Genomic DNA, 21184 nt, shown 5'->3' on the forward strand with positions numbered 1-21184 from the left:
GTGCACACAAGCAGTCTGAAAGAATTGAAACCACTAATTCCAAAACACAGTAATTGTTTTCTAATCTAGTTTTCCGCATCATCCCTAGAGAGAGAAAACAGGAGCCGGCATGTGTTAAGAGCCATAGGAAGTGTTTTCACAAAGCTTTGTTAGGATGGCATTCCTCCAGAGTTACTGAGTTTGCTGTCATGGAAAGGGTTCACATAATCCCCAGATATCCACAGCTCAGGCAGAAATGTGCCATGCATTGGTGCTGCACCTCAGCCATAAGAGGGACTATCTAGGGTCATTTGACCGGCCTCAGATCCAGCTTTGGAGCCATGCCACCTCTCCTGCCATCAGCTGGAGTTAAACTCTGGTCAGGCTCCTCTCTGGCAGCTGGATTGGATTGCCTCTTTCTGGACATTAAGGATCACAGAGTCTCACCATGCATGGCATGTAATAGTGGAGGACAGATCCACCATAATGGCTCAGTTTAATTCAAAACGCCCTAAAATGCTGACTTCTCCCATCCCACTTTCCCTATATGGCATTAGAACTTGGTGATGTAATGGCCCAAGCCAAGGCTTTCTCATGTGGACTTCTCTCATCTCTCAAAACAAAATTACCAATAAGGAGTCCCATCCAGGAATGCCCTGATAACTCTGCCATTTTTAAAAGGGGATAGGTGCAGAACAGCTGAGCCCATTAGATGATGAAGATTCAGAGCTTTGAAGGACCGCTCTCTACGCTAAGCTAGCTTATGATAGAGGTGGAACAGTGAAATTCCAGCCCTGGGTGGCTGAATGAAGGGTAAAAGGAGGGCATGTCTATAGAGCAGCAACACCAAACCAAGGTATTGAAACTGCATGTTGCTTTTATTTTGGACCTTGGACGAGAATAGGAAACGATAGGAAGTGGCCAGTCTTGGAAATTCATTGGGTCGATGGGGTCTGATGTCGAAAGGTTTTATATGATCGATTGAGAAGTTGTAGGCAAGGGTGTGAGTCAAAAATCTAACACCCTCCCACAGCCTAGGACTGTTCTAGAACTTGCTTTTAAAATTTCTTCTTGAATATCTTTCTGTTTCAATAATGCATATCTACCAGATCCTTTTTAAGAGTTGCATGATATTCCATTATAAAGATTGCTATTGTATATTTAAATCTATTGAATATTTTTATTCCAACTTTTGGCAACCAGAAGCACTACTGCAATGAAGTGTGCACAATTATATGTAATTGCACATTTGCAGATGGAGAGCCATAGGATAATGTCTCAAGAATGGATTTGTTGGGTGAAAGAATTCACAACCCATGCTGTTTGCTATACAAGGCCACTTCCTTTGGCTTCCTTTCGCTTTCTAGTTCCTTTGATTTCTGAGTAAGTTGGATACCAAATTTTCAGACAAGTAACTTTATCTTCCCCTTGTATTTCACTGCTAGGGAATTTGAGAGCCAACAATTCCATTAGATTTGAGGAACAACCAACACAGTCCAACTCTGAGGCAAAACAGCAGATTTCTGAAAGTGTCCTTTTCTACAATATTACATTCAGGAGCTACTGACTGATTTTTAAGTTTGTGAAAAGCCCTGCACTAGATCCTGAGTAAGCCATAAATCGGGTAGCATGCCCTCGGGCCACTGGAGAACTGGATGGTAACGAAATCTCTCTGCTGCTCTGCACCAGATTGCTGCCATGCAGGTAGACCTAGCTGCGGGGTTCCCAGAACCACGCCTCCATGCTCGTGTCTGCGGAGCACTCTGAAAGGTTAAATATCAGGCTACCGAATGAAGCAGGCTATTTTCACAGTTGATCAGCTTTTTAATTAAACTTCTAATTTTGAAATAACTGTAGGTTCAAATGCCTTTGTAAGAAATAACACAGGGCGATCCCATGTGCCCTTTACTCATTTCCCACACCCCCCCCATGATAACATCTTGCATCTTAAGAAAATATCAACACCAAGTTATTGATACTGATATAGTCCAGAAACAGAACATTTCTGTCACCACAAAGATCCTTCCTGTTGTCCTTTGACAACCACACTACTCCCTCCTTAACGTTAACCCTGACAACCACTAATCTCTTCTCCATTTTGTTATTTTTGCAGTTAAATGGAATCATACAGTATGTAGCCATTTAAGATTGACTTTTTTACTCAGCAAGAAATGCTCTGGAAATTTATCCAGGTTGTTGTGTGTATCCGAAGTCTGTTCCTTATTACTGCTGAGTAGTATTCCATTTTATGGATGTTTGTTTAACCGTTCATCCATTGAAGGATATCTAGTTTGTTCCCAGTTTGAGGCTATTATGAATGAAGCTGCTATAAATGTTCATGTACCTGGGCCAAAACTCTTCTTCATTTCTCTGAGATAAATGCCTCATAGTGCAATTGCTAGAACGCAGGCCGGTGGCATGTTTAGTTTTTTAAGAAATTGCCAGTTTTCCAGAGTGACTGTAGTGATCCACTTTCTCTGCATCCTCACCAGCATTCAGTGTCATCACTGTTTTCTTACTTTAGCCATTCTTAAAGGTTTGTAGTGACATCTCATTGTGGTTTTAATCTGCATGCCCGTAATGGCTAATGATGGTGAATATAATTTCACGTGCTTATGGTGTATTTGCCGCCTGTACATCCTCTGGTAAAATGTCTCTATCTCTTGCGCATTTGAGAATTCTTTATATGTTCTAGATACCGGTTCTTTGTCAGTCGTGCAGTTTGCAAATATCTTTCCCCCGTCTGCAGCTTATCTTTTCATCCTTTCGTGAAGCAAAAGTTCATTTTGATGAAGCCCAGTTTATTAATTTTTCATTCTATGGAATGTGCTTTTGGCGTCAAGTCCTAGATCCTGAAGACTGTCTCCTGTGTGTTTTCTAGAAGTGTTGTAGTTTTTCATTTTACATTGAAGTTCATGATCCATTTTGAATTCATGTTTGTATCAGGTGTGTGGCTTAGGTTGTTTCTTTTATTATTTATTTGTTTGTTTGTTTGTTTTTGCCTATGGATGTTTAATTGCTTCAGCACAACTTGTTGAAAGGCTATCTTTCCTCCGTTGGGTTACTTTTGCACCTTTGTCAAAGGAACCCAGTTGTGCATATTTGTCTGGGTTAATTTCTGAATTATCTGTTCTGTCCCATTGGTCCGTGTGCTTCTCCCTCTGCTAATACCATGCAGTCTTAATCACTGCAGCTGTATGATGAGTCTTGAAATTGAGTAGACTGGTTCCTCCCAGCTTAGTTTTCTTTTTCAGAATTATTGGAGGTATTAGCCTCCCACCTATATTTTAGAAAAATCTGTTCTATATAAAAAATCTTGCTGGGATTTTGGTAGTAGGAATTGTATTAAAACTAGCTGTCAACTTGGGGAGAACTGACATCTTTACTCTGGTGCATCTTCCAATCCATGGACGCAGTATGCCTCTCCAATTCTTAAGATCTTTGATTTTTTTTTTTAATCAATGTTTTATGGCCAGCATACAAATCTTATACATGTTTTTTAGACTTACACCTAAGATTTTGTTTTTGGAGCAAACTGTAAATAGTATTGCATTTTTTTAGTTCAGTGTCTATATATTCATTGCTAGTATACAGAAATACAATTAAGTTTTGTACGTTCATTTTGTATCCTATATCTTTACTGAATTCACTTACTAGTGCTAGGAGTCTTTTGTAGATTCCTTGGTATTTTCTGTGTAGAAAATCATTTTGTCTGCAAATAGGGTCAGTTTCAGTTCTTCCTTTTGTATGTGTATATCTTTTACTTCCTTTCCTTGCTCTACTATACTATAAGAACTCCCAGTACTGTGATAAATAATAAGAGTGGTTAGAGTTGACATCCATGATTTACCCCTGATCTTAGGGGGAAAGCATTCAGTCTTTCAGCATTTACTATAATGTTAGATATAGATTTCTTGGTAGATGTTCTTTATCAAGCTGAGGGCCTCCTCTGTTACTACCTATCTGAGAATCATTATCATGAATGAGTGTCAAATTTTGTCTAGTACTTTTCTGTATCAATTGATATGATCAGGTGAGGTTTTTATTCTTCAGTCTGTTAATAGGATGAATTACACTGATTGATTTTAAAATACTGAACTAGCCTTGCATGCCTTGAATAAATGCTACTTGGTCATGGTATATAATTCTTTTATATATCATTGGATTCTATAGCTAATATTTGGTTAATGATTTTTACACCAATATTTATGGGAAATTGTGCTATGTGGTTTTATTTTTTGGTACTGTCTTTGTCTGGTTTTGTTATCAGGGTAATATTAGTTTCATAAGATGAATTGGGATGCGTTCTTCCCCCTTCTATGTTCTGCAAGAGATTGTGTAAAATTAATTCTTCTTTAAACATTTGGTAGAATTCTCCAGTGAAACCATCTGGGCCTGGAGATTTCTTTCCTGGATGTTTTAAAATTATGAATTTAATTTCCTTAATAGTTAAAAGACAATTCAAGTGATCTGTTTCATATTGGTTAAGTTGTGGTAGTCTGTGTTTTTTTGAAAAGGGGTCTACTTCATTTAAGGTGTCAAATTTATGTTTATAGAATTATTCATCGTATTTCCTTGTTACCCTTTTAATATCTGTAATGATAGCCCCATTTTTAGTTCCTTATATAGCCTACACAAGTTATAGGAAATGTCAGAGGAAATATTAAAAGGCCACTCTATACATTTACATTCAAAATTGAATTTAGATTTATGCAAAATGAACTTGTATGAAGAGTTTAATCTTCAGAAAAATTGTTCTGCAAGAATCATCAACCGTAGGTGTACTAAAAAGGATATTTCAAAGTTATCAAAAATTTAATTATTATTATTACTTATAAAATACTCTTAACAGGTCCAGTAATAATTACATCAACAGAAAGATTCTCCCAAAATTAAAAATTATCAAAACGTATCTATGATCTTGCACTTGCCAAGAGTAACTAAATAATTGATTTGCTTTCAGTTGTATCAACTGAAAATGAGGTTACTAAAATTATAAATTCTGATAACCAAGAAATGAATTTCCAGAGAAGCAAGCTAGAAAAATCTTATGGCCAGTCAAGATCACATTAGTAAAATGTTACTATTTATTGTATTAGATAAGATTTTGACACCAAAATACTGTATTTTTTGCACATGGATGTTCTTGGTATCTTGCTCCTAATCCCAGCTGCCCTGGCTACCCGCTCTCTGGCCTTGCAGGGTCCTCCCCGGACCTTTGTTTCCCTGCTGGTCTCCCGTTGTGAGGCCTTTGCTGCCTGAGCATTCCCTGGGAAAGTTGCTAGCTTCCGACTTCATGTTCCCCAGACTTCTAGCTCATTTTGTCACTCGGCAAACCTTTGCAGAGCACCTCCTGTGTGCTAGGCACTATATCTATACCTTGGGGTATTATGTGGAACAAGAGGAGGACTCCTTGCCCTATGGAACTCACATTCCTAAAGACTGATGGCGACCCTGTAAGGAAATACTAATTGCAGATTCTTAGTGCTTTTAGGACAACAGGTGTTGAGATAGAGATTCATGGGGATGAGGGCAGAATATTACCTCCATGAGGAAATGGCATTTATACCAAGAACTGAAGGATGAAAGAAAGCCAGTCCTGTGAAAACAGAGACAAATGTTTCAAGCAGGTAGAACATGATGTACGGACTGAAGAGAGCCCTCATGTAGAGCTTTTGCAGGTTGCTCCTGGCCCAAACAGGGCTGGCCCAAAGGGTAAAAAGTTGCTAATATTCCGCCAGTCTCTGCTCCCTAGGCAGTGTGCCATAGTGAGGGGAAAGGAAGAGGTTTGCTCTTCTTATTTCTTACAAAGGCACCACAGGGGCTAGGAGCAGCCCTGGCCTTGAGGTAGGAAAAGGATGGCTCTTAGTCCTTGGGCTGCAGCCTGGGTTCGCATCCTGGGATCTGCACTTGGCCTCCAGATGTATGTCTCCGTATGCCTGCCCATAACCTAGTCTGAGTTTGCTTTTATCGATCAGACGGCGGCAACGAAGATTTACGTGGCATTTTCCATTTGCCTTTGTTTCTTGTTCAATCTTCCAACATCTCTGTAAGGTAGCTAGAGCAGACATTTTTTTCTTTAAATTGACATACAATAAAATGAATAGATTTTAAGAGTTTGGCTAGATATGTTTCAATAATTGAATACACCCACCTAACTAACACCTCAATCAAATATAGAACATTTCCAACATGCCTGGTGGTTTTCTTCTACCACTGTCCAATCAGATATCCCCACACCCAGGCCTAGGTCACCACTGTTTTGATTTCTATCCCTATTGTGATCAGTTTGCCAAATTTCTTCATAGAAATGCCGTCATGTAAGTATTCTATTGTGTCTGGCTTCTTTTGCTCAATATAATGTGGTGGGGGGGCAGTTTTTAAGATTCATTCAGTCACCTTGTTATGTGGCTCCATAGTTCATTCCTTTTTATTGTCTAGTAATATTCCATAGACTGGCTACACCACAGTTTGCTAATCTGTTATCCTATTAATGACATTTGAACTATTTCCAAATTGGCTGTTTTGACCAAAGCTGCTATAAATATTCTTACAAATCTTTTTGTGGGTATTTCTTTTCCTCGCTTTTGGGTAAAACCCAAGGAAGAATTGCTAAATCATAAGGTACATTATATTTAGTTTTATAAAAAAGTGCCAAACTGTTCTCGAAAGTTCTTATACCATTCTACACTCCCATGCATTCCAGTCGTTCCACATCCTCACCAACCTTTGATGGTAGCCATTCCAAGGGCGCGTACATTGGTATCTCCCTGTGGTTTTATTTTGCAATTCTCTGATGACTAATCAAGTTGAGCACCTTTTCTTGTGCTCAGGCCTTTGGCAGGGTGACTACTATTCATTCCATTGTATGGATGGGAAAATTGAGACTCAGAAGTCAAGTGACCTGCCAAAGATTCACCCCTAACAAGTAGCAAACCCAAGCCTTTTATCCACATCTCTTGACCCTAATTGGCATTTCATTGCCAATATCCTAGACTTTTCCCTATAGTGGATCCCAGAGAAAAGGGATTCACTAAAAAAGGATCCTAAAAAGGGATTCAGGCTCTGGGACAGGGTGAAGGAAAGGAAGTGGCACAGAGAAGTGTGGCGGAAAAAGGTATAGGTGTGGAGAAAGGAAGAGGGGAATGATTTTAGGCTACCTGAAAGTGGCAGTGATTCTTTTTCAGGCAGAACTCAAAGTCATTTCACTGTAAGCGTGGGGTCTTTGTGTGACACCTGATGCCATCTCAGGCAGGAATCTACTCGTCTCAACTACTCAGTGCTGCCAAGCTCAAAATAAACTCTTCTTGTTCTGGGGCAAGTGTGTTTCACTAGGCTACACGTAACTCTCTTCAGCCTATGTGGTTTTGATTTAATCAGTTTAAATAGCCACAATTTCTCCTGTCCATATTCCACATTGCACTAAATTCATATTTGACTGACGAAGTGTAAATGCTCCTAAGCACTTGATTTTCTCACTTAGAGATCCAGAGAAGATGGTGAATATGTAGTGGGGTGTGTGTGTGTTTGTGTGTGTGTGTGTGTGTGTGTGTGTGTGTGTTTTAATTTGAGAAGGAAATGCATTTTGGAGTTGGACTGTCATGGAAAATCCCTTCTTTTCCTTGATGTTGCAGGTAAATCACTTAGGAATAACTAGCTCTGGTTGTATTTGATACACTGAATTTGAATGTGGAGGAATGAAGAAATAAGTGAGACTTTGTGACCTCCTTTCAAACCAAAAGGAGGCTGACCTAGCGAGATTGGCGGCCCTGATGGAAGGCGCCTGTTACAGTCCTTTTAATCCTCTCTGAGTAGAGTCTTGGATTTTCCCCCAAATAATGAATGAAGTGAATAAGCCATTGAGCCTTTAATTCCATTCAATGCCTTGCTCTCCTGCGAGGTGCATCCGGTCGGTCTGACAATGCCATAGAAGAATTACTTTGAGTACTTGGCATATGCGGTCCTTGAAAAAACTCTGCGGAGCAATCTTACAAAGTGGCCAGAGCACCCCATTCAACCCCTCATAGGTCTGCTGTCATGGGGGTTCAGACTCTGGGACAGAGTGAAGAAAAGAAAGTGGGGACAGAAGTCTGAAGACAGGAGAACTAGGCCAGAAATAAAGGGGCTGAGCCAACGTCTACAAGGGAAGGAGGAAGAAGAGAGATGAGGCTAAAAGTTAACGAGATGAATCTTGAAAGCCTTCTTTAAAAATACTATTACAACCTCTTTAACTTTCCTTTTATTTCTTCCTCTGTTTTTCTTTCTTCTCTAGTTCGTTAAATACCTTTTTTCTGTTGTGTGCTTTAGGTCGTATGCTCCTGACATTTGTACGGCAAACCTGATCTGGCATTTTCAGGAGAAAAGGGAAGTTTTCCCTTTCAGCAGAGAGTAATTCCAGTGGGTAAAGTGGCATTTGCAGTCCAGTTTTTAAGTGACAGTGTAGACTCCCTTTGTAACTGCTGGGTCCTATCACACGGGCTGTAGGTCTTCATCCCCGTGTTTGAAGGTGCAAATACAATGAATGTCCTCACTTCTTTACCTCAGCATTTTGAATTCTCACTGTGATTAATTACAAAGAATTTTCTCTTCTCTTCTAAGATTTGGTGTCATGAATTCACGGACATAAACCGTTTGTCAAACGGGTGAGGTGTTTCTTGTGGGGCTGGGCAGGTGAGCAGTTGCAGGAGACTGGATCCTAAGCACACAGGGGTCATCTAAGGGACTCTCGGGCTGCACAGTAAATGGAGAAAGAAAACCTGGAAAAGAGGGAAGACCTCTTGAGATTTATTTATCAGTTAACCAAGGGTCAGGGGACCCTCTCTGAAATTTGGTCTTAAGGGTCTAGAATCCAACTTAAACCTGGACTTAACCTCTAAGCAGAAGTATCCATGGATGAATTTATGGAAACCCATTGTGGTTGGTGCTCTGGAGACAAAAACAAATGAGGGTGGAGAGAGGAGAATTTGCTCTATGGTTTGCCTCACCACCAAAACTACCCAGATTACTCATGCAAATCACTCCCCACTGCATGGGGCCACCTTGGGTAATCAGAGGATCCAACGCTCCGGTGCAATATGGTGAGTATGTAAAGAGCACCAACCCCTCCAACAGAAACATCTTGTTGGTTTTATCCAAAGAAAATCTGAATAGATACAGGGTTCTCTTAGTGAGTGAGATACATTTACATTCTTTTTCATTTTTAAAGCAAGCATATTGCATGCTCCTGTGCAATATGGTGAGCATGTAAAGAGCACCAGCCCCTCCAACAGAAACATCTTATTGGTTTTATCCAAAGAAAATCTGAATAGATATAGGGTTCTATTAATGAGTGAGATACATTTACATTCTTTTTCATTTTTAAAGCAAGCATTCCTGATAATACCTGCTTAAAGCCGATTTCATTGCACTGTAGGGAAAGTTCATGTCTGTTGGTTCTCAAGTATCAGAACCTATTTCCAGTACAAACCAAGAGTCGCTGGGTAGAAGTAAAGCATTTTGTCTTTGTGGCAGATACTCTTTTATGTGCTAAGTTCTATAGTAGCCTCTTGGTATCAGAGCATGTTAGAGCTGGGCATTGCTTCAAAGTCATCTAGTTCAACCTGCTCAATCATGAGAGGAGAAAGCTTCACGTTGTTTGGCTTTTGTTTTGTTTTTGTTTTTGTTTTTCTGTGGGTTTTTCAGGTTTGGGTTTTAAAAACAGAAAAGTCAGGAGAGTCACTGAGAAGATTCTAGTTGATGTCAAGAGACACTACCTATCAACCTGCTCAGGCAGACCTTTCTGCAGAAAGGAACAACTCAGCCTGCCTCCGTCTTTGACTCACAGGAGAGGTGTAAATCCCACCCACGTAGTTAAAGCTTTCTTGCTGGACTGCTGTTTATTTTGAGGTTAACAGAGGCTAAGGAAGCCCATTGTGAAATGTTTGTTTGGAGGGCCAGAATCTAAACTTACACTCCTTGTCATGGTCATTTTTTTAAAGAAGATGACAGATTGGAGCCACAGGGAGGGAGAGACTCCAGCCATGCCAGGAATAAGAGGATGTTCTTTGTGGTTTGTTGCTGTTATTGTTGTTTTCCATGTGCTTCTAGGGATATCAGGTTTATTACCATGGCTGGGGAGGGCTGAGAATGTGGTGGACAATATGACAACTCTTTCCTTCCTGGTGTGTCCCTGAATGGCCAGCACAGTCCACACGTAATCAGACGATCTATGGCTGCACTGTTGCTGCTGACAACTTCATTATGCCTGTGATATTCAGCTGGTAATTCATTTCCCGAGCATGGCAATAGCTCTTGATATGCCTAATGGGTTGAATGTAATTTTGTAAGCTTTTGAAGATGAATGTCTCCCCTTGTGCTTAGCTATGCCCTAATATGGGAAACAATGATAGCTACCGTTAGGAAACAGCATTGTAGTGTTGGGCTTTTCAGTGCAGGTTGGGTCTCTAAACCACAAAAGCAGGAAACATTAGTGATTAGAATGATCCACTAGATACGGGTCACTTAACGTCCCTTGTAACGGCTTTTTTGCCTACCTCTGCATTTAACCTTCTTGTGGCCAGGGCATCCTACAAAATAAGGTGGTCTTGCCAAGGATATAAAATTAGTTAATTAATGGTTCCAGGGCTTTGGCATGATATGCCTACAGTCACTTACCATTGCTGTCTTAAAATGGAAGGACCAGATGACAAGAAATGTGACCCATGCATGGTTTCCAACACCCGAGCTGTGATTTTTCTTTAAACCTAGGAACAGAAGTATAAAATGTGTTCGTCTGAATTCTCTTCAATTCAGTTCAACTAACCCTATATGTGTTGCACATCATCTACCATACACAGGGCCCAGGTCCTTGAGCTAAGAGGCAAATTCAAACGTTAGGGAGGCCTGAGTCCTGCTCTCCTGGAGATCTCAATCCAGTAAGGGAAGTGGGGCCCCAAGTAATTCTAGTGAAGATAGACTGTGCAGAGCACACTAACATTAATTACAAATGCTACAGTGAGAGGAGAGAAACACACTCATTCCATTTGGGAACATGAAAGAGAAAGTTAAGATGCCATCTCTCAAGCCTACCACCTTCATCCAGCAGCCAATCTGTATTCTTTTGAGAGAATCTGGTCTCCTGAGAATCTTACTTGAGTCAGCTTCTTAATTTCTGAGAGTCACGACTCCTCATCCTATCTAATTTCTCAGTGCTTCTCAGCCATCGTTTATGACAATGAGTTCCAGGTATCCCAAATGAATATGGGGAAGTGAACATACAAATAGGCCTAAGAATCTCTAAGCTTATCCTTTTATCGACCACCACACTTGTTTTCTTGACTTTGTAAAACTAAATCCTACCAGGAAGACTGTTATTAGCAGCTGGTAAATAGAGACAGATTCTGTGCTAATACTTTTAACTAAGATATTTTTGATACAAAGATTTTCTTTACAGAAAAAAGAGAAGGAAGAAGAAGAGGATACATAGGAATAGGAGGAAGAGAAGAGTCTGCCTGAAACCCAGCTCATTTATGCTTTGGTACTCTGACTCATCAACTTGACCACTTTGACTTATGTATTGAGCACTTACTTACTTTATAGACCCAGTTTTCATGCATCCTGGTGAAGATTCGTATGGTTTGCTGGGTGCGTGTACATGTACATAGGTTTTGAAACCACGTTGAAACCATGAGGTCTGCCAGTTGCTTTATCATCCTGATCTGAGCAAACTTTCTCTGAATTATGAACGTCTGAATTACCAAATCCTAGGGCATTAATAATTTCATTTTTAAATTATTCAAAAATTCTGCATAACATTCTTAAAGTAGGTGAAGACACACAAATCATCTTTGGCTTCCTGTTGCAAACGAAAGACCTCCCCCAAAGAAATGGCCAAAATGAATGTGAATGGAGAGGGACCCCGAGGTCTCTGTGATGGCGCCTCGCCCTCCCAAACAACCCACTACGGTCCAGATCTCACTCTCCAAAGGCAAGGTGAAGATCCAGTTAGCAGATCAATTATTGTAAATGCTATTCTTTATGATAAAATCCAGTGCATCAAAGAATGTAGATGGCCTTGGGGATGGTTGTAAGGAGAAGTGACCTGTGCTAATTCCTCTTGGAGAGATTTAGGTGAATACTGCCACCTATTGATAGGTGAACCATATGCCACAAATTCCTACTCTGACCTGACATGGTACAAATACTTATCAGAACAGATCTCCATATGCAGTTGGCCAAAACCTTTTAACAGCCCTGAGTTCAGAATTCTTCACGTATTTGTGATGAAAAATAGCTGTGTTATACTAATTTAAAACGACTCACAAACTGTATTTCTGGGAAGAGGCAAAGGAGAGAGGTACAAATGCCATGAGCTTTGCAGTCAGAGATCTGGGTTTGAGTCTCAGCTCAGCCCCTGAATGCACAGAGATCAGTTTATTAATCTCTCTGAGCCTTAGTTTCCTCACCAGTAAAAAGTGGATACTCCTCTTCACAGAGCGTGAGAACGCAGTAACGTCGCTGCACGCCACACGGGAGGGAGGTGTTGGGTAAATGGCAGCTTTTGTAGTTACTATGTTTCCACTGCGCTATTAAAATTAACTATTGGTGATGCAATGATTGGTAATATGACAAAGCACGTCATGCATCAGACTCTGGTGAACTCTTCTGTGAGTTTCAATTATCCTTTGGCAATGCTACTTGTCTCGTATAGTATCTTTGACGTTCAAAATTAGGACAGTGTGAACATAAATATTAGAACTTTAAGTGTGCCAATTGAGAAAATGAGGATAAATGGGCTTCATTACCAAACGTCTCCTGACTGCCTGAGAGGATATTTGGGGCTGAGCAGATAAAGAATTATGATAAAACTTTGGAGCTGAGTATAAATGGGGCTTTGTGACCTGCTGGACAGGGTTGAGGCTTAGGACCAGACCTAGGAGGTTCACATTCCTTCCTCGGCATGGTGTGGGGGATCCCGGGCTCACACAGACAATAGGGGATTCATAGTTTGAGAATTCTTATGATGACTGAAAGGAGGGTGGCAGCCAGAACAAGAAGACTTTTCAGAAGCTCGGACCCTGATTATCACATCGGGGCTACAGCCCGGCGAGAGGCTGCTTGAGAGGCGGCATGAAGCCGTTCTTGGAAAGCTTTCAGTGAAGTGTTTGTAACCTCCTTAAGAGAATCCCATTTCTCAAAAATGCAACACTGGAAAAGCTCACATGATTAGTTCAGATAAACACTCTGTCATCAAATCACAGCAGAAGTCACACGGCCCATCTCTTTTTGAAGAGTCTTTCTGAATGTCATGAGTCTAGTCTCCAAGACTTAGGCTGCCGGGGGGGGGGACCCCAAGAGAGAGTTTCTCAGGATATTTTGGGACCTTTACTTTTAGTCTGAAAGGTCAGCTGGTGCTTAAAACAAAATAATCAAGAAATAGCATGCCCATGAACAGTCTGCACCTTTTGAAAAGGTCTGCTTTGGACTGAATAGCCACTGCCCTCCCCCACCCCTGTTTCCTTTTTTCTTTGGGGCTTAGTAACTGAGAGGGAGGAGGAGGAAGAGTTTTACATTCATTACTAACAACTTCGCACATAATAAGCATGTTCAGATACACCCTGGGGTGTTAGTTTTCTTTTCCTATTTTTTTGTCTCCTTTTTAGCAGCTTTTGATAAGTAGCACATTTTATTTTTGAAAAAAGAATCAGAGCCGTTACTGAGCAGCCGCACCCTGAGGAAGGTCAGGAGATTAGGGAGCGGAAGTAGGCTGGCCAGACTCTTTGCTGACCACAGTAAGGGACTGCTGCTTTCTTCCCATAATTTAATTTTGAGACTCCGATGAAAAGGCACCCCTAAAAAAAAAAATCTTTGCAGAAAAAAAGAGTGAAAAATTGTTAGAAAAAGGTCATCAAAAAGTGATCAATTTAAATTTACGTCTTACAAAGTAACCACATGGAACTAACCGCAGGGCAGACATGCATTTTCGGTGATATATGGACGTTCTCAAAATACAGGCATGATTTCGCAGGAGAGAGTGGACATTGCTAGCCTCTGATGTTGGTGGGCTTTGGCCTCATTTCACGAGTATCCTGAAATTCTTAACGTGGCACTTCACAAATCAGAGGAGAGTACACTAAAAGGGACCTTTGAAGTTAACTGGCCCCCTCCCTCACTTGCCAAGTGGGAAAGCTGAGACCTGGTGGATAGAAAGTAACTTGCCCAAGGTCACTCAGCCACTGAGAAGCAGCTCGAGGACTCAGACTCCTCATCCCCAGCTGTATTTCCTTCCACCAAGCTCCACAACTCTGAGATGGGAAGCCCAGCATCAGGAAGTCCTCTTTCTGGGGAGACTCTGCGCCCATTCGCCTGCAGATGGCCCTGCGTGTTGCCAGGGGTAGTTGGTCCACCACAGCCTGAACTGACTTCTTCCGCGGCTGTTGAATGGATTCTTCAGAGCAGTCCAGGCACTTTCCACGGGGTTGCAAGGACTCGGCCTCCTGCTCTTGGCTCTGCCTTCGAAAGATGCACAGACCGTGCCATGAACGCCTACGTTATCGCTGGGTTTGCGCACCGGCATCCATGGATGTCGCCATCATCTGCCATCATGCAGGTTAAAACGTTCAAAGGCATCTTCAGCTTCTTTCTTACTCCCTCTCCCATCTCCCCTCACTCTCAGCGGCACCGCTGACAGGTCCTCCTCCAGAGTGTGCCCCACGGTCAGCTCCTGATTGCTGTTGCCACAGGCCCTGGCCATCCACGTCTGCCTGCTTCCCGGCTCTCCCCGCTTCAGTTCACGGGCCTCGATGGCTAGCACAGAGGGAGCTTCATCTGTGGTGCTGCCATTCTCCTGCCCAAATCCCTGTCACCCCTAGGAAAAAGTCCAGACTCTAAGATCGCATCCACGCACACCCCAGTCCCACCCCAGCCTATTTCTGCAGCCCCAATTCCATTAGATGTTCCCCTCCACGTGTACTCCGGCCAGCTGGATTACTTGTCATTCCCTAAACATTCTAGGAATTCTGTGCATTGACTCCCTTTCCTTCTCTTCTGTTCAGCCTCTAGAGGTCTTCATTCCGCCAGATGCAGTGCAACCACAAACTTCTGTGAATCTTCCTGAAGCATCCCGGAAGGAAGTACTAATTCTCTCTAAGGAGAGCCCTTTTATCTTTGAAAAGATACCTCCTCATCTTTGTTCCCTTCCTCACCATAGTGCTTTATCCAGCACTTTGCACAAATAAGGTGTTTTTCTTTCTTAATATTGATCGAGCACTGAACTATCTTGAGACACCAGGCCAGGCAGTGTAAGGGCTAGAGAAGGAAGATACAAATTAACTAAAATGTAATCCCTGTCTTCAAAGGAGCTTGAATCAGTGAGACATGTTCACAAATAACGTAAGCAAGTGAGCTAACTGTGGGGGTGGAATTGGGTGGAGGGGAAGTGCTGAGTGTGGAGGAAACATTCTCAGTGTTCCAGATGAGAACACGGGTATTCTGATATGGAGGGCTGGGCGGGGGAGGCGGAGGGAAAGAAAGCGCAAAGCTGTTTTTTAAATTCTATTTCTGTGCTGCGGTCATTATTAGAGTCCTTTCTAGGTCTGGCCGATGCAATCCATTCTTCCCCCAATTCCAGAGTAATCTTCCTAAAGCAAGACTCTGATCATTTCTTTTAAAGATTTTATTTATTTATATGACAGAGAGAGCAGCAGAGGGAAAGGAAGAAGCAGGCTCTCTGCTGAGTAGGGAGCCCGATGCAGGGCTCCATCCCAGGACCCTGGGATCATGATGTGAGCTGAAGGCAGACGCTTAACTGACTGAGCCACCCAGGCACCCAAGACTGATCATTTAACTCTCTGTTCAAACGTTTGCTATTGAATGAATCAAGCATCAAATAATTGCAGGCTTATGCTAGGCGTTATGGAGAATACCAGTCCATTGAGAGGAGACCACGTCTAGGAAAGAGCTGGAGAACAAAAAGCAAGAATATGCTGTAAAAGTGCTGGGGGACAGGGGACAAAATAAGTGTGTGATCACTCTAGACTGAGATTGATCGAGAAGGAATAATCAGAGGAGGCAAGACTTCACTAGATGGCCAGTTGGCAAGAAAAATTAGATGTACTAAGTGAACTTTAGGGTTCCTTTCAATTCTCAGGCCCCTATTATTCTTTGAAATGATTTATTCATTCATTCAACAAATACATGCTAAGCACTTGAACAGAATACTCACTAAGTATTTACTGAATGCCTTCTATGTGCCAGGAATTCTGCTAGACTGGAAATAGAGCAGTGAATAGAAAACTTCGCACTTAAACTCTTATAGCAAAATAGAGATGGCTGATGTAAAGCAAGTAAGTGTAACAAAATGTGATGGATGTCACAGAGGGCGAGTAGAAGGTGCTCTAGGACTGCAGAGCGGGGAGCCTAACAGCCCAAGGGCCAGAAAAGTATCACGGAGAGATGATGTTTAAGCCAAGACTCTAGTGCTGTATGTGAGTTAGACAGAAGACCGAGTGTTGGGGCAGAAGAATATCATACGGAGAATTCTGAAGTTGAGGGATGGTATGGCATGCCAGAGTATCTGAAAGGCATTTAAAAAGGCTACAACATGGAGGGTGAGTAGGAAGGGGGCAAGAAATTAGGCTGCAGAGGTAGGCAGAGCCAGATTATAGAGAATTGTACTAATTCTCATTGATAAGCTTTTTGGTAACATTAAAATATTTAGCACAATATGACACACAGACTAAGGACTTAATAAACTTAAGTACTTTTGTTAAGAGCAGATTGAGGAATGAATGGATAAATGAATGCAATGGACAGGAGATGCAGGACATGACTCAGTCTTGGGCATTTGCTCCTGGAAGCGATGCCGCTATTACTAAGGCTCCATCCCCTTAGGTTTGCACAGTAGATTGAATCATGACCCCGTGGGGGCAGCCCCTAATCTTAGTAGAATGACTCCGTCACCTGGCTTTCCCCAGGAGACAGAATTTAAGTAAATCTGCATTAAAGTCAAAGTTTGTTTAGAGATAAGGGTAAAGTTTTACCTGGCAATCGTTTAGGCTTAAGCTGCAAAAGGGTAGCCTGACTCTTTCTTAATCCTTGATGAAAAAATAGCCTTCTGAACCTCAAGCGTGAATATTGCCAAATTAGATTATTCATAGCAATGCTTCCATAGGACAGGTAAGTCTAGGAAGAAGGAGAGGGAAAAAAAATACTACAAAGAGAGATTTTGCCTTTTGAACGAGAAAAGAAAAAGTAAGACAACTGTGAAAAGCTAACCTGCACCCCTCCTTTGGGAGGTCTTATGAGTCACGGAGTCTCGCCTCAGATCCCAACTCCAGAGCAGACACTTGTCTGGGACGAGTCAGCCACCAGAGTGAAATGCTGTCTCTAGAAGGGGAGGCAGATTTTCAGGGACACAAGATGCCATTCCGAGGATTCTAATTAATTACCAGGCCAAAGACTAACACTCCACCCTCTTGTTTATAACCAAGAGACTTTCTTCTGATTTGCTGCAGAGTTGCATTCAAAATTTGGGAGTTGATTTGGCTCTCGGTATCAATAACATACCAGAGTCAGTGCCTAGTAGAAGGGTCCAAAACTATTTCTGAAGTCATCATAGCAGCTAAGCTTTCATTTGGCAGAGAGAGAATCTGAAGAGATCTTTAGAAAGATTCTTAATGCTGTTGCTAGGGACGTCTGTGTGTGTGTATCTGTGGGAGGGGGCGGGGGGGCGGTGGGATGGCGCAGGGTTTAATATGTGCTCTCAATCAGCAATGTCTCCTTAACATGAAAGCAGCCTGTGAAGGTCATTTGCCATTTTATTTCAGAGAGAAACATGAAAAATGCCTAAATAAGCGGCTTTCTAGGAAATTCACTCTGTGTGTTTCATTAGTCATGTAAGGCATAATGTCCTGAAAGGAGCCAGGTGCACGCATATGTAGCCGGCATGAAAGGAGCACTGGAATCTTCCTCCTAAGACTGAGCCTCTTGGTGTCCTAAGTCCCAGATCTGCTGACTACTTTCTCAGAACCTGCTCAGATGAAAACTCTAGCAATGCTTGAGCAGCCCTGACTGGATTGGGAGCTTTCTTAGCTCTTGCTGGGAGCTTGTAAAGGATTGCACAGGTGCCTTAGGTGAGGGAATGCGGTGGCCACCTGTGTGCTTCTCATCCCAGGGAGCTGTGGGAGTAAAGGGGTGTCTGGCCCCAGGAGAGCTATCGATCATTTGCAGTCACAGATTCTTGGTTGGGCTCTTGGATGCCAGACGATATTTCTTTGCCTGCAGTTGATAGAGTGCAAAGCGAACCGGCTGCCCTGCTGCCCCTCTGCTCATCCTTGAGTGACAGCCGGTTCTGATTCAGGCTTGTTTGCCATGAAGCTTGTTGTCCCTGCGTGCCGTTCCTAATGGACCTCACAGATACAATAGGCTAAAGATACACTGAAGTCATGGCATCCTTTTACTACATGCACAAGAGATTGAGAAATCAAGCCTTCTCAGGGCTACAGTCCTGAGAATACACCTAGATTCTGAGCCACGCTGTCTCCCTCTCCCCTTTCCTCCCTGTGCATCATTTGCGCTTTTATTTTGCAGGAAGAGTAGCTTAGTGATCATGGACTTCAGCTCTTGCCTGTAGCGATCCTGTTCGCATTTTATTCTTTACACAGAATAGGAAGGAGGTTCGCTTGCTTTGCGCAGAGGCTGAGCCACCGGAGAAAGCAAAGCCAGTGTGATTTATTGAATGAAAGCGCTGGACAATTACCAACAACTTGTTCCTCTGCTGCCTCGAACAACCTAAACTGGTAAGTAAAATTTATTGTTGTCTTTCTTCATATGAATGTGGGGCTTTCTAATTCACTGATTATTTTTTAAAATGTGTGTGTGTTGCTGTGGTTTAAATGATATAAAAAAATCTGCATCTACCAAAGTTAGCTGCAGGCAGTCCATGAAGAATGCACACAAGCACATACACGTCCATGTGGAGAGGCGAGAATGGGGGTGGGGAAGCCCCATTGCTGATAATTAGGCATTTTGTTTCGGCAAGCTTGAGGACATTATGTGCTTGCCTAACTGATTAGCAAGAGCTATCAAAAATAGAATATTCTTTTCTTGTATAAGATCATTTCCCAATCGGGTTCCTGAGTACCTATAAAATACCTGTTGGATTAGGTAAAGATGGATCCCATCATGCTGATAATCCTTAATATAAACCCAGGCATCTTGTCTTTAATCCAGCTGGACATGCAGAGTGGGATACCAGCATTCTGTCCATCCTGGGTGAGCGTGCCCATAAATAGCATCGTGACTGTGATGTCGAGGATACCTGCCAAGGGCACACAGTGGACATGCATGCAGACCCTTGCCTGATCCACCACAACTTTTGTACCCATATGCCTTACATCCTTTTTTTATTCTATGAAGACATATGGTTGGTAGGGCATACTAGGTTCAAAGTGGGATATTGTAACGGTCTTGTTACCCATGCTGATCTTCGGCCCCGCCAAGGCCACTAGAAGTACCATTGATAATCAAGTTTGATTTTGCTTCCCTGCTGGGACACAAAATCCCTGTACTCACTTGATTTCTTCACATCCCAAATAAGATTCAAGCCAATCTCTGCAGAGGGGAAAGGTAAAGGGAGAAAACTATTGCTTTTCCCACCACCACTACCATTATCACATCTTCCTTGTCTTTTCTTTGCCTGGCTACTACAAGGCTTTATGGCAGCACCAATCCATTTCTTGTTGGTTCAGAATCCATATAGATGTCATACAGAGTTTACTATCTATGGTGCACTCTATCTGCAGTGTATCACTGGCCATTCAGATGAAGTTGTGGCCTTGGGTGCTGACAAAGATGGGTGATGGTAGAATAGTAAACAGCATGCTTCTCTAAATAAAAACCAGTTAGGAAATCTGAGAGATGGGCAAAATTTTGCAGAGTAGAAAGGATCCCAGGCCACTCAATCATAAGAGCAGGGTCATTCTCCCATGTCATTTGGCTATTTCACAAATGATGGCATTCTAACGGGAAGGAGATGGAATTGCCTAATGGTTAGAGATATCAGGATAGCAGGGCACTTTTGCTCATTCCCAGACTGTGTGTCTTTAGGAAATTCCCTGGATCTCCATTTTTCCATTTTTTCCCCTTCCTGATTGTTTCAAAGAAGACATGCTAAGCTCAATTAATTTATCCATGAGATACTACTTAAAACTTTCCAATTAAAGATGCAATAGGTAATCAAGATCATTGTTCACACACGTTAATCCAGAGACCATGCATCAGAAACCTATGGATGAAGGTTTATGTGGGGATGAGGAGATATATACACCTTCCCCATCAGAGGGATACAGGGCACTCTGAAGGAAGCATGATCACACTCGGGGGATGAGAAGGGGAGAATAGAGCTGAAAAATGGCATTTTAAAAAACCACTTCAAATAAATAGGTCACATAAATAATTTTTATCAATACTGATCAGTAATAGACTTTCTGTACTCATGATGCCAAGATACTGAGGATCTTAAATGTTTTGATACGAACATTTTGGAGGAGTTAGTTCAAGGATCAGTAGAAACCACGTATAGAATTTATGTTCAAATTACCCCCATGCCCATGCACGTGGAATTAGAAGCTGTAAATGTACTATGATTTATTTGAGGAATTCTAGAAGATTCATTGGCCAAAAGAATTGTCCCATCTCTAGGATTAGGTACCTGAAATTCTTTCATCAGGGATTCAATTAAATATTGCTGTCTTTTATAAAACAAATATTCTTAGGAGGAATAACAAATTAAGACACTCATACCTTATCATAAATGAATGTATTGAGTATTTTCTTCCTCAGGGGAAACCCAAAGGATGTTGCCTTAATGCTATATTAATTCTTCTGCTTTCTATTTATTTCATACCTGTCTCTAAGAACTTCTCTTGTAATGATCACTTCACTCCTTTTTTTTATGATTTATTTATTTATTTGAGAGAGAGTGTGCACATGCTAGCCAGAGGGCAGGGGGAAGGGGCAGAGGGATTGGGAAAAGAGAATCTCAAGCAGACTCGGTGCACTTGATCTCACCACCCTGAGCAGAAACCAAGAGTCGGACGCTCAACCCACTGAGCCACCCAGGTGCCCCTTTATCATTTCACTCTTGATCAGAAAACTAAGTAGCCTTTAGGACAAGCTGTTTCCTTCTTTTTATAGGATGCTTGGATTAGACGATACCATCTAGATT

General features: G+C 41.9%; 1 protein-coding gene across 2 annotated transcripts in view; it reads left to right on the forward strand.

Annotated features, from left to right (window-relative positions):
* ANKFN1 (ankyrin repeat and fibronectin type III domain containing 1) overlaps positions 1-21184 on the forward strand; it is a 313445-nt gene that overhangs the window by 131460 nt on the left and 160801 nt on the right. The window contains exon 3 of one of the 2 annotated variants that reach the window (XM_032429156.1): positions 18621-18755. The exons of the other annotated variant lie outside the window; for it this stretch is intronic. Coding sequence (XP_032285047.1) covers positions 18621-18755 — 135 coding nt within the window. The remainder of the gene's footprint in view (positions 1-18620; positions 18756-21184) is intronic. 2 annotated transcript variants of the gene reach the window in all.

Source organism: Phoca vitulina, unplaced genomic scaffold, assembly GCF_004348235.1.
Source record: "Phoca vitulina isolate PV1807 unplaced genomic scaffold, GSC_HSeal_1.0 scaffold40, whole genome shotgun sequence".
Lineage (NCBI taxonomy): Eukaryota > Metazoa > Chordata > Mammalia > Carnivora > Phocidae > Phoca > Phoca vitulina.